General features: G+C 39.8%; 1 protein-coding gene across 3 annotated transcripts in view; it reads right to left on the reverse strand.

The window, feature by feature from the left end:
* astn2 (astrotactin 2) overlaps window positions 1-12,422 on the reverse strand; it is a 186,627-nt gene that overhangs the window by 83,319 nt on the left and 90,886 nt on the right. For all 3 annotated transcript variants that reach the window (XM_031859969.1, XM_031859971.1, XM_031859970.1), the window contains one exon: window positions 6,278-6,428. In XM_031859969.1, coding sequence (XP_031715829.1) covers window positions 6,278-6,428 — 151 coding nt within the window. The remainder of the gene's footprint in view (window positions 1-6,277; window positions 6,429-12,422) is intronic.

The raw sequence follows: 12,422 nt of genomic DNA on the forward strand, positions 1-12,422 counted from the left end.
TATATATATATATATATATATATATATATATATATATATATATATATATATATACATAAATCCATATTGCTTTGGTCTATGTCACAAAGGCTTTACTCTCTTACAGGATGACTTAATCTTAAGCACTCATCTTCACACGTCTGTACAGTGAAAATCTGCAATTCTGTGCTAATCGGCTGATCAGGATTCTTTTCTACACACTGTGGGGACTGACTGTATTTAAAGGCCATGTTGTCTCTATCGCTCCGCCACCTTTCTTCAGTAGTGACAACATGACAGATGACTATGCAACCTCCTATGAGAGTGAAGGATAGCTTTGTTCCGCGACACCACCAGACTCTGGCGCTCTCGGCTCAGCTTGATCGCCAAAGGCATTTAAGAGCTGCTGTTATGAGCTTCCTTTGAAGACGAAGACAACAGCGACACGGTTTGTTAATGAGGAGTTGTGTTTGCTTGTGTCAGAAAAGCAAATATAGACAATACAAACACTTGTTTTAGTAGTGTTGTCAAAGTTAAAATGGTTGGTCTTGGATGAATGGATTGGATCATTTTAATACATAAATTCAATACATGTGGGTTCATGGTCTTTATCGAGAGAGAGAATATATATAGAAATGCAGACTTTACTGAAGGTTATTGCATAAATAGCAGCAACATACAACAATTTACTGCAACAGGCGAGCAATAACAATTTGCTCCTCTTGATATCTCAATCATGCCACATAGAAAAACAGATGTTATCTGCATCGCATGTCAAAAAGTCATCCACCTACGTCTATTGAATTATTAGAAGGGAGAGGAAATGAAAATACTAATCTTACTCGGAGTATCTGTTACTTGGGACTAAAGCCTGAGTGATTTATTACTCTTTCCTATTTAATTTAATATTTGCTTGGGCTTGGAGCCAGGTTGAATTGAATGAAATTGATTCGGATAAAAAAATGAACCTTGTCAAATAAAATATTAAATATTAAGCTGTGGCTTCAGTTCTCCACTGATGTTGCTCACCCTTCTTTTCAGCCATGCTCTCTTGAATAATCAGTGACAATAGTTTAGATAAAAGTAATATACTGAATATTATGTGTTTTATTTTTACTGTTAAGTTGCAAATACATAGTCCATCCCTCTTAAGGCCTTTTACTGATTCCATTTTACACAGATCGTGACTCCCCTACTTGGCGGTAGCAGTGTTATGGGCATGTTTGTGGTACACTAAGTGACACACTTGATCCAGCATTTAACCAACGGTGTCAAGAGTGAAAAGATGAAAGAATTATTATAATTTGCTTTAAACCAGAAATTGTTGAAATTCAATGGTAATGAGGTAAACTGAGCTGTGCAGTGGAGCAGGGGGGGGGAGTCATGACGCATGACGCTGAGTTGTCAGGAACACAGGGTTGTGGGGAGATACAGGGGGTGGTGGGTAGAGGGCTTAGGGGATGAGGCTTTGCACAAAACTTTTGTTTGGGTGGAGTTGCCATTTTTCCTCCCTGCTGACTCTTTATGCAAACCAGAAGCAACCAAGCAGAAATCTGGCTCCACACTGACAACTCATCATTTAATTCCTGACTTTTGGAGTGTGCACATTTTAATAAACTCTTGCATACTGGGACACTAGACAAGCGCCTTAAAATGAGATTGGAGACAGTGGTATCCGTTTTCTCTAAACTCGTATAAACCGCTGGAGTTTGACTTGCCAAAATTAAACTTTCGGATGATGGTTGAAGTTAAAAATGTCATCTTTGCCAAACCTGCATCCAAACAACTGTAACAGAGATGTCCCAAAAGAGACATCAACTGATGAAAGATATGGCACTAATATCCTACCATCTGCTCAGCCTCCGAGTACGTCCATTAAGAAGACAGATATTGTAGCTGAATACAATAATGTGCCATCAAGACAAACATTCTACCATTTACGTAAAGCACAGGAACCACAACATACTGCAGTTGTCAAACTCAAACTTAAAAATGGCAAGCTAACAGGCAACCAGGAAAAGCCATGTTTACAGAGTTTTGAACTTCACCAAGCAGCCTCAGGGCAGTTCACAGAGTGCATCAGTAATACCCCTTCCTCACACAAACACAGTGGATGATACGGTACATTGACCACAGGTTCAACCAGAAGTTGACCATTCATTCCACACCACTGGGTAAATGCTAGATTGTCGCGGTTCACACAACCCACATCTGCCCAATGAAGTTCCCGCTACTGTGTTTGGTGCAAACACGATCAAATACAAGTTTAACTCCAGTTTCAAGCATATTTTTTGATCAAGATAGATTCATTCATTTTGCAAAAAAATGGAAAGTTAGGGTTCTCTCCTGCTGGGTGTGTTGAGATACACATCACGCTCCCCTAATGTCTGGCATTTGAATCTGTACGGAGGATTGTCTGGTGTATTTTTCTGCAAATAAAGGGATTTGTATCGGGCATTATCATGCATCTAGCCGACAATAAGGCTCTGCTTGAGAAAAAAACACCTCCACTCTCTGTTTATGTCAAATCATGCAATTATAATGTCAAGTCATAGAAATTAGTTTTTTAATATTGTGGTACCACATGTTTTAAAATGTCCCTTATAATAACAGAAACAAATACAATTTATAAAATAAAGATTTTCCAACATAATAATCTAACATTGTAATAACTTCCACTTCTAATACTTGTTGTGTTTGTCTGTCGTCTTATATTACTGTATATTTTATTGTATCTTCTTTTTAAAATATCATAATTTCAGTGAGACTAATATGTCTACTCATATGCCACTAAATATGATTGGAAACAGCAGCGCATGCTGTAATGATAAGAGCATACAACAACAAACAGCTTCACCCGGCACATAGCTACTGTAATGTACAATATGACCAACTGGTGTTTGATGAGCCAAGTGATGAAAAAAGGAAGGCGACCGACACAAAAAGCATTGCCTGTCTGAAATCGCTACCTTGCACTTACAACAGCTGTTTGTATAAACTGAGGTTACCGAGCACAAGAATAAACCACCTGTCATCTGCTACGGCTCAGCAGCAGCAAGAAAGGGAACACAGGCAACAAAAAAACGTAATAAGCAATGTCTCCACAACTTCAGCACTGGCTCGGACTAAAATATAATTCATTGCAAATGCATTTCAACTGTCTTAAGAGCGGCAGACTGCCTTGAGGGACTGACTCTGATAATGGATTTTTAAGCCCTCCGTGTGGCATGTCTCTGCTCTGTGTTAGCACCCACTCTGACAGGGGTGTTCAAAATAACCCGAACCCAAAAGAGTAATATTTCAGCTAACATTTATACTTTCTGAAAGTGTGAGTTGAAACTAAATCTTTCCATGCTGACTATTGAGTGGGTATGTAATATCTCTACGTCTCCTCTACTTCTACATCATTGAATGTGCTGATTCCTATCATTTCTTTGACATGGTTTAGCCTGAGCTAATGGTCAGCAATGAGAAAAAAAAAATAGTTAGAGTCCACGTGAGTTCGCTTACACATGCATGTATAACCCTTTAATTAAATATAACACAGTATGTCCAAGGGCTTGACGTGGAATAGAATCTGATAAACAATCCAATGCTTATTATCATATACTCATTCATATTTTAAACACACTCTCTGCTACTTTCCACCTCTGGGTCTAATAAAGAGACTTCCCGTTCAATTTCAGTCTCCAGCCCCTGTATATAATACAAATGCTGCTACCACTGTGGAAGTACATAAAACATGGTCGGGACCACTGTTACATATGTCATTAGAATTATTTTACAGATATATATTTCACACGATGCAAATCATGTAGAAATGCTAGCATGACTACACGTGTATTTACAGTAATACAACAAACCCCCCATGTGATATATTGTTAGTTTGAATAAATGCCAACATACTGTGGAATGAGTTAAATTAGACACAGCATTTTAGTGTGATGGCACAAAAAGTACGTCTTTGGACATTATCATAAATTCAAATATTCCAACATTAAAATGTTGCATTCACAAAATTGGTGAGAAAATCAAATAATGCCACTCATATAGGCTACGGACTTCTTTACTGGGGAAATAGACTAAAGTGTTGCAACCTTTACAATGTCACGAAACAGAACAAGGCATTAGCTGCAAGACATCCGTTGGAGTGACACAGTGTACCATCGCTGTTCATGCATAATATTAATACATTATCCATGTGGAGGTGCTCGGTCGACACATAAGAGGAACCCCAAACAACTGCAAAGACCTAGGGTTATTATAAGGTGTTGTCATATTAATAGTAACAAAATGGCAAACATACCGTCGACAGGTTTGGGGCAAGAGGCAATTACCACTATATGTGGACAAAGACGTATCTTAGTCATAAATAACAGCCACAAGCTACTAAATATGTCAAGGGTGGAAATTGTCTTGCTTTTGATGAAAGATGGGGACGATGAGTCAGGTTTATTAATATGGACTAGTTGGCATGGTAACACAGTGGGAAGTAAATGGTGGAGGATGAGTTGCAGAGGGCATGTGCAGAAAAACTTCATCTGTACAGAAAGTGCTGAAAATGTTACAAGCGCTACAAAAGGTATTTAGTTACAGAGTCTATTCGCTTTGGACCACAGTGTCAGCAATGCTAAACATCATTTGGGATAAGTGTCAGGCCGGCACGTTTTCATGAATATTGTAAATAGACGGTTTTGTAGAGTAGATCCCTTTCTTTATTTCAGTTAAAAGATAAGGAAAAAAGAGAGAAAATGAGGACAATTGCCTTATCAGTGTTTGTCTTTGGTATAGACACAAACAACGAAAAGACCAGTCAATTTATAGCCCTGTCTAAGCTCTTAATGAGCAGGCAACTGTCCTCCAGCAATTGAGATGGCTCATCAATTTAATTACTTTACAACCCAGGCCCGCCCCACGCTGTCAAAAAGCCTCGCATCTGAAGTTTCCAGTCACCCTGTACTTGTAAATATGCCAGGAGAAAAGCTTTATTGCACAGCTGTTTACAATGTCACATCTAAAATCAAACTAAGGTTTATGAATAAAGGAGAATCTCTATCAATAAATCCTGTATATTAAACACGCACAATAGAAGCATATTACAAATTACATCATCACTGGTGCTGTTGTCACTGGACTACTTCCTCTTTATGAATAAGAGCCCCATTATTGTCATCACAGACAACTCATACACCTTTGTTTTTTCTAAGGGCAATTTCTGTCTTTTCTCTACATTCCAAGAACCAAATGGGTAAGAAGTAACTGTAACAATGCCACATAAACCTTAACCAGACTAAAGCAGACAGTATTATGCTGTCAGAGTCTGTGTACAATGAATACAGGGGCACGCACCACAGCAGTGTGAGTCATACCGGCTTGTAACCATAGTGTCCATACATAAACGAAAGAGTCCACGGTAACACCCAAGCATATACTATTTATGGCACATAAACTGTTATAGATTGCTTGCAAATATCACAAACGCCATATTAGGCTGTAGCAGATGGCATGCAAATGTAATGAGTGGCATTATCTTGGGAAAGAAACATTAAAAAGGAGGTGATTATGTAAATGAATGAGTTTCAGTCTTTTAGCTGCAAAGTCCAGCATTAACTACTGAGCAGCAGAAGCACTGATCATTATTTAACAGCGTAATCATTATATGTTGGCAGGCTTTATTTGTTGTTTGTTTCATTAACTGTTCAGGCAATTGGCTATTGTTATGGGTCTCCTTATTCCGATTCCTCAATTTTCGATTGTGCACGAAACCTTTGGGAAACTTTAGGTGTGCAGTTTTTCCTACAGTACATGGAACGTGACAAGCTTGAGTGCCAGCATGCCCAGACAGCATATCTGCAGCTCCTGTGCCAGACTAAAGGCTTGAATCCTGCATTACTAGTGTGTCTATAGTCTGCTGTGCCACTGAAATCGGTTGTCAACACCCTCTGAGCTCCGCTAGCTAGTTAGCTCCAGCTCAGCGCCAGTTCAGCCGAGAGCAGGCTGATGGATGAAAAGTGTAACTACCAAGTCTTTTATCAGTAAGTATGTCTAGCCCCCCACACACACAGCCCCTTACTCCCAATAGCAATTTATTTACTGTACATTCGTTTATTACAGATATTATACATCTAAACCAACCAATTATTAAATGGTAAACACAAACCCTGGCATTGCATTAATACAGTTAATGTAATTAGTCCTGATTGAAACCATAAATTATACTATTCACTTACTATATACAGCAAAGTGTTCATGTCAGCATGTTATTAAGAAAGAAAAGCAGACCTCTGCTTGCACTTACCATGCAGCCGGATGAGTCCAACTGTCTGTCGGTCACACACTTAAAGTTCTTCTTGCAACCACCGTTATCTTTGGAGCAGTCTCGGACCGGCCCAAACGATGCCAGTAGGTCCTCTACCGTCTCAAAGTAAGTAGACATGATGGCCTCTTCCCTGGAATGGAAGAAAACAAAAAGGTAAAACAAAACGGAAAATACCTTTTCATATGTTTTCACAGTGTCAATAGAGGCAGAAGTAATGAGAAGTGAAAATAATGCTTGAGCAGCAGAACATCGTTCACCACGTGGAAAGCCGTCTCTCATTTAGCAGCTATACATGCTTGTACATAATGTGACAGCGTTGTGGTGTGTTGGTGCCTTTCCAGCTGCAATTAACAACTACTTGCTGATGTTTGAAACTCGCGTTGTATTTTGTAAAAAATGTACAAACGCTGACAATAACAGAACTGCTATTGAATTCATCAAAGCATTCTTTATCAACGTGACAGGTATCCTCTGTGAGCTCGAGTTTCATTTCGTGGCTGGCAGTACAAAGGCGAGCCTTACAAAACCCAATCCAATAGTAGTTCAAAACCGACGTACCCTAGGGCTCGTGTTGTGCTGTACCAGGCGTATAACATTTTTTTAAAGCAGCTGTTGTAAAAGTTTCACTGGAGTGAATGTGCCTGCAGGGGTTCGTGCTGGTTCACGGTGGGTCATGCCTGGGACTAATCGGTGCATCGGTATTAATTGGACTTGTTTGTCACGGTGTGTTGTTGGAGAGCCAAGGGAATCATCACTCTGCATCGACTAACTCTCAGGACTCATCTTAAGGCCAAGGCATCCCGGCCCGCCCTCGCTGGCAATGTTGAAGGAGACAGCAGCAGAGCAAAAAAAAAAAAAAAAAAAAGTATGCATACACATTCAAACACAAACAGAGGCAATAAGAGGTCAAATTAATGTATTCCTCATTTCTTCTTTATTTGACTCGTTTATGTTATGTATGTTGTAGTTGTTTTTACATAAAGGATAACATTATAATGACATTTTTCATTAGTGAAATTCCATGGAGGGCTAGATGTGTCTGCATTTTTATTAGATTTCCATAATAATAAAACATGATTTAAATGACATTTATTGTTAATTTATGTCGAAATTAGCAATGGATTCATAAGAATAATAAGAGTCTACAGGCTAGCAGCTCTGTGAGGCTGTATTTGGGCATAGCAGTGAATTAAACGCAATGACAATGTTAACATGTCAATGTTTAGCAGGTAATGTTTATCACGTGCACCATCTTAGATGAGCGTGTTCGTGTGCTAACATTTACAATTATCACCTAACACAAGGCATGGCTAAGGCTCATGGGAATATCATTAGTTTTGCAGGGATTTAGTAATAAACCAAAGTACGGGACAAATTCAAATTATGACCTGCTGTTAGATCCTAGATGAAAAATCAGGGAATAACAAAGCGATTACAATTCCTCCTGGAAGGGACATGACTGTGTGTGTGTGCCAATATATTTGGCAATCCATCCAATTGTTGCTGAGACATTTCACTCAAATACGCAAATGTCAACCTTGTGGTAGAGCTGTAGAGAAGGTCAGGGGATTACAAAAGTCAGTCGGCTTCATCTTCTGGGGACAAATACTGTACAGTATTTGATATATTTGAGTCTAGACCAACGTGTTGGACGGACCTTCATTGCCAACCTTGGAGCCACAAAGCGTGGAGAAAATAATTAAATTCATGTTTTTAGTTCAGATTGAGATCAACAGATCCATTGACTTGTGTACAGCATGTGTGCGTTTGTGTGTGTGCGTGTGTGTTTGTGTGTGTCACTCAGCCACTGCCAGGACCATTTCTGTTTGAAATAAATCATTAGAAACAAAGGAGGAATCTGCCATTTCCAAATGCTGGATCGTTATACTTTCTTCTGAGAAATGTCAGCTTGACCACTGCTGTATAGCTCAGCCGCTGTGCTTACTTCAGCATGCTCAGCCATGCCCATACACTGAGCTCTGCATGCCTGCTGTCAGACTGAACGAAGGGGTAAGCAACCCCTGTGTTTTTCTTTGCAAAGAAACAAAAGCACCGTCTCTTGCAATGGTACCACGGGGACACAGTGTGCTGTGATGGTGACTCGCCTCTACAAACAGCAACACGATCTTGGATGATGTGAAGACAGATGCCCTGCTGAAAGAGGATTTTGGAGGATTGCCACTGTCACTGTTTTTGTGTGTCTCTTTTTATATGAACTTGGGTGCTTATGTGGCAATGGTACAGTAGTGAAAGGCCACAGAACCCACTAATATACATATTTATATTGTGGTTAGTTTGATTAAAATGTAAAAAAGTAACCTCTTTTCAAAGTGGATGTAAACCATTACAAAGTCATGTATTTTGCAATGTTTCTTCAATGAGCAAAGATGGCAAAGCCTGACTCTTATTGACTCAGTATTCCCTGTCAATTTTTTTTCTGCGTGAAAAGAATAAAAGTATAATAACCTTATTTCTGGCTTAAGGGGAAGATGAAAGGCAAAGTATTCAAATTCATTAGAAAAGGTAGGAACGCTCTGTGCACAGCATGGACAAAAAACCTTCACAATTCAAATATCATTAATACAAGCAGGGATGCATTGTGGGTAGATGTGGGCAGACACATAGCTCTCTTTTCATTTACAAATGACTTTCTGTTTTTACTCTTTTTCAGTGTCTGCCCATGTGTGATCAGCATTTGGAAAGCTCTTTAACACCTCACACTGTTTTCAGCAAGGGATTCTATATTTTAAGTTTCCATGTTCGATTTTTGACATATCAGCTATTAATTGGCACATCTTACTTGTGTGAGTGGAGAAGTATCAGGGCTCACAGACAGCACATAGGTACTGTCGGCTTTGCAAAATCAAACGTCAAATGTCTATCAAATGAGTCAAGAAAATCAATCCATCAGGCCAAAATGTGGATAGTCTTCCATTTGATTAATGGAGTTTTTTGTTTTGTTTATCGACCAAAGTATATGGTGGCCCTTTGGATATTTGACCTAAGCGTTATTAAATGCTACCTAATTCAATATTCCTATGTTCTATCTGATTTGAGTTTTCATTCAATGTGGAAATAAATGACATCAACTAAAAAGGAAAACATCATATTTTGCAATGCTTTTAGTCTGTTGACCACAAGCGGAAGCATGAAGTATCAACAATATATACAATGGAAATATTTCAATCATATTAGATAGCAGCCTCTTGGTTTAAACAATAGACTGGAGAATATGATTAAATATAGTAAAATATGTTATAATAATTTCAGCATCCTCTTCTGTTCACAGCAGACTAAATGTTTAACGGTCCCTAATATAAACTGGTGGTTATGGCGGACCCATTATGCATTAGTGGTATTGATGTCACCTAGTAATTCCCAGTACTGAAGGTTGGTGCAGAAATGCAACCTCTCAAAGAGACTATTCTTTTTTTCTGCAATATATTACAGTGTGCAGTTTTGCTGGCCACGCGAGCAGCTCTACTGTAGCAGAGCATGCCTGTCTTGAGGCCAAATAAACAGCTTTTACTAAACAGGGTGGGAACTTATCCTCGTGGTCAACCAGTCACAGCCGCTGGAGGATCTCATATTCATGTATTCACTTATATTTATTCAGCCCAGTTTAGGTTAGCATTATAATGATAGCCACAGGCTATGTGAACTGAAACTCCAAAATAAAATGAGAATACCCCAACATTTCAGCAAAGTTTGTTTTCCCATATTTTCGTTGACAGTTGGTAGAGTAAAGGTTTATTTTTCCCACTAGCCAACCTTGTGGAGGAGCTGACTGCTTTTTTTCTCAGTCTAATTCTTTTGATCACTAACCAATGTTCAGGTGTGTGGTCCGGACACAGACTGACTGGAAAATCAAGATCTTTAACTCATGTCTTCACTCTGTTTTCATAACCATGGTCTAATCCGGCACTTATTTGCTATTAAAGGCTGCTGCTCTCTCCTCCTGGGTGGTTCAGGCTCATGGCCAACAGGCCTCAGACTTCGGGATATTGATATGTCACATTGTCACACTCAGCTACAAACTCTCCAATGTACATCAGAGACCATTGATCAGATACGGAGCAATGAAGCTGGAAGCCAACATCACCCAAATACAACGGAAATGCAGCCCTATCATCACTGAACCGGACAAACCTCAGCTGTGCCTTAATGAATTTCAGAAACAGCGCAGGGGACAGGGTGCACTCTTGTCATAGTCTGATGCCCACATGTGTTTGACTTAATGCAAAAAAAGGGAAACACATTTCCCTAGTGCATTGAAACCAAATGATTAACTTCTTGGGGCAAACAAGCTGGCAAACTGTTCCAGAGCCAAGGATCCTGCAAGCCAAAAGGTAGAGATCAGTGCAATAGCTACTGGGCAAAGGTCAGGGGTGGAACAGATGTATTCATTGTGGACCTGGGCGATGGAAACTTGCCCTTAGAACATGGAATCACTTTTTGGGGAAGGTGCCTGGTTTGGTGTGTGGAGTCGAGAGGTACCATACGGCACCAAACTTCTTGATAGATGGTGGACTCTCCTACTCAGGAATTGTCCATGGCGAGACGTGCCAGGCAGTTATGGGACTACTGACAAATCAGTGGCAGGCTGAATACACGCCTGAATCTGAGACGTGGGGGCTAAACACGACGCAACAGCAGCTGAATTGCATGTTTATTCAACAAAGTGTGTTTAAAATGGGACAAGCTTTAGGTTACGAGCACCAAATCCATTCTGCAATTTCTGACTCACACTTGCTTTTAGGACACCTAGTTTAAATAATTAATATAGACAGAGTGTTGCAAAGCAATGTGTCACCGATAATCGGACCACTCTTGCTGATTGGGCCAATTATCTACTTTGGTTGATTTGTCAGTATACTGTACGATCTTGAAGCAAAAAACTGTAGTATTTGTGAGGGTAATCTCTATAGCATCTGTTTTTCATACAGGTCTGTGAAACTTGCCCTTTCTCAAACTGATCCTGATTCACAACACCCGAAATCCCTAAAGTGTCTTTGGAGGGCACTCCGCATTAAGCGGGAGGATCAATAAACAGCCAAACAGTGGGATGCACTCTCGACACGCACACAGGAAGCAACAGTCACCCTGAATATTGAAAGACGTTTTCATTGTTCAACTGCTGAGTTACTTTATATATATATATATATATATATACTGTATATATATACTGGAAACGTACTGTTCAGTTGTAAATGTTTAGCATCCCGAACACAATTGGCATGTTCTATAAAGTAGCTGGTGCATACATGTGATTAAAAGACAATTAATAAACTACAGATTTTCTGAATTTAAACCCACCATTAATGGGCAGTATTTAGGGAGGTGTAGCTGCAGGTTTATGTGCCCGATGTAGCAAGACGGATCTTAAATTTGTATGTTTGCCCCATTATCCGGCATCCATGCTTCTGGTTAGGGGTAGTGGAAAATTACAAGTCAGCACCGGTGTGGGCCCCCTGTTGAAGGGTTTTATTGTCCACTTTCCTCCCGCACCAGCTGATTTGGTGCTCCCTACACACAAATGTAGGAAGAGTAGGTAGGGCGAGGGGTCAGGTTCCAGTTGAGACTGATATCAATGTTAAAAACGATTTATATTGTTTTGTATGTCTTTGTAGATCGCAAACCTCCTCGCTATGGTTTAGTAACTGCCTCTGGGTTGCCCTCTTGCTTAACGCCGTCACAAAGGAATACTGCACTGTTACACTGAACATTGTTATTGTACCACAATCTTAAAAAAAAAAATCAATTCTCTGTCTCGGTCTCCCATGTCTTATTCTTCTTCTCTTTATTTGGCAACTCAATTATTTCTGAATTAGACAGGCAACACATGGCATTCTGTGCATCAGTTCTTTCTGGCAGGCACTCAAAGCATTGACAAATGACTCCATAATTCAGAGGAAAACACATGGTGGGGAAGGTGAGGCAGACAAAAATAATGGTTTGACTCAGCTGTGAGGTGCATGCTAACAGGCTCTTCTTCTGGATAGAGGGAATAGTGAGTCGAAGACGAAAAAACAATCAATCCCCAGATCCCTGTTGGGAACACTGTCCAGAAGGGGGTCGATTTTGCTCCCCCAGCTGAAGAAAATTAAAAAAAAATAAGGATATT

The sequence above is a fragment of the Anarrhichthys ocellatus genome, unplaced genomic scaffold (assembly GCF_004355925.1).
Source record: "Anarrhichthys ocellatus isolate YVR2014 unplaced genomic scaffold, GSC_Weel_1.0 scaffold23, whole genome shotgun sequence".
Taxonomy (NCBI): Eukaryota; Metazoa; Chordata; class Actinopteri; order Perciformes; family Anarhichadidae; genus Anarrhichthys; species Anarrhichthys ocellatus.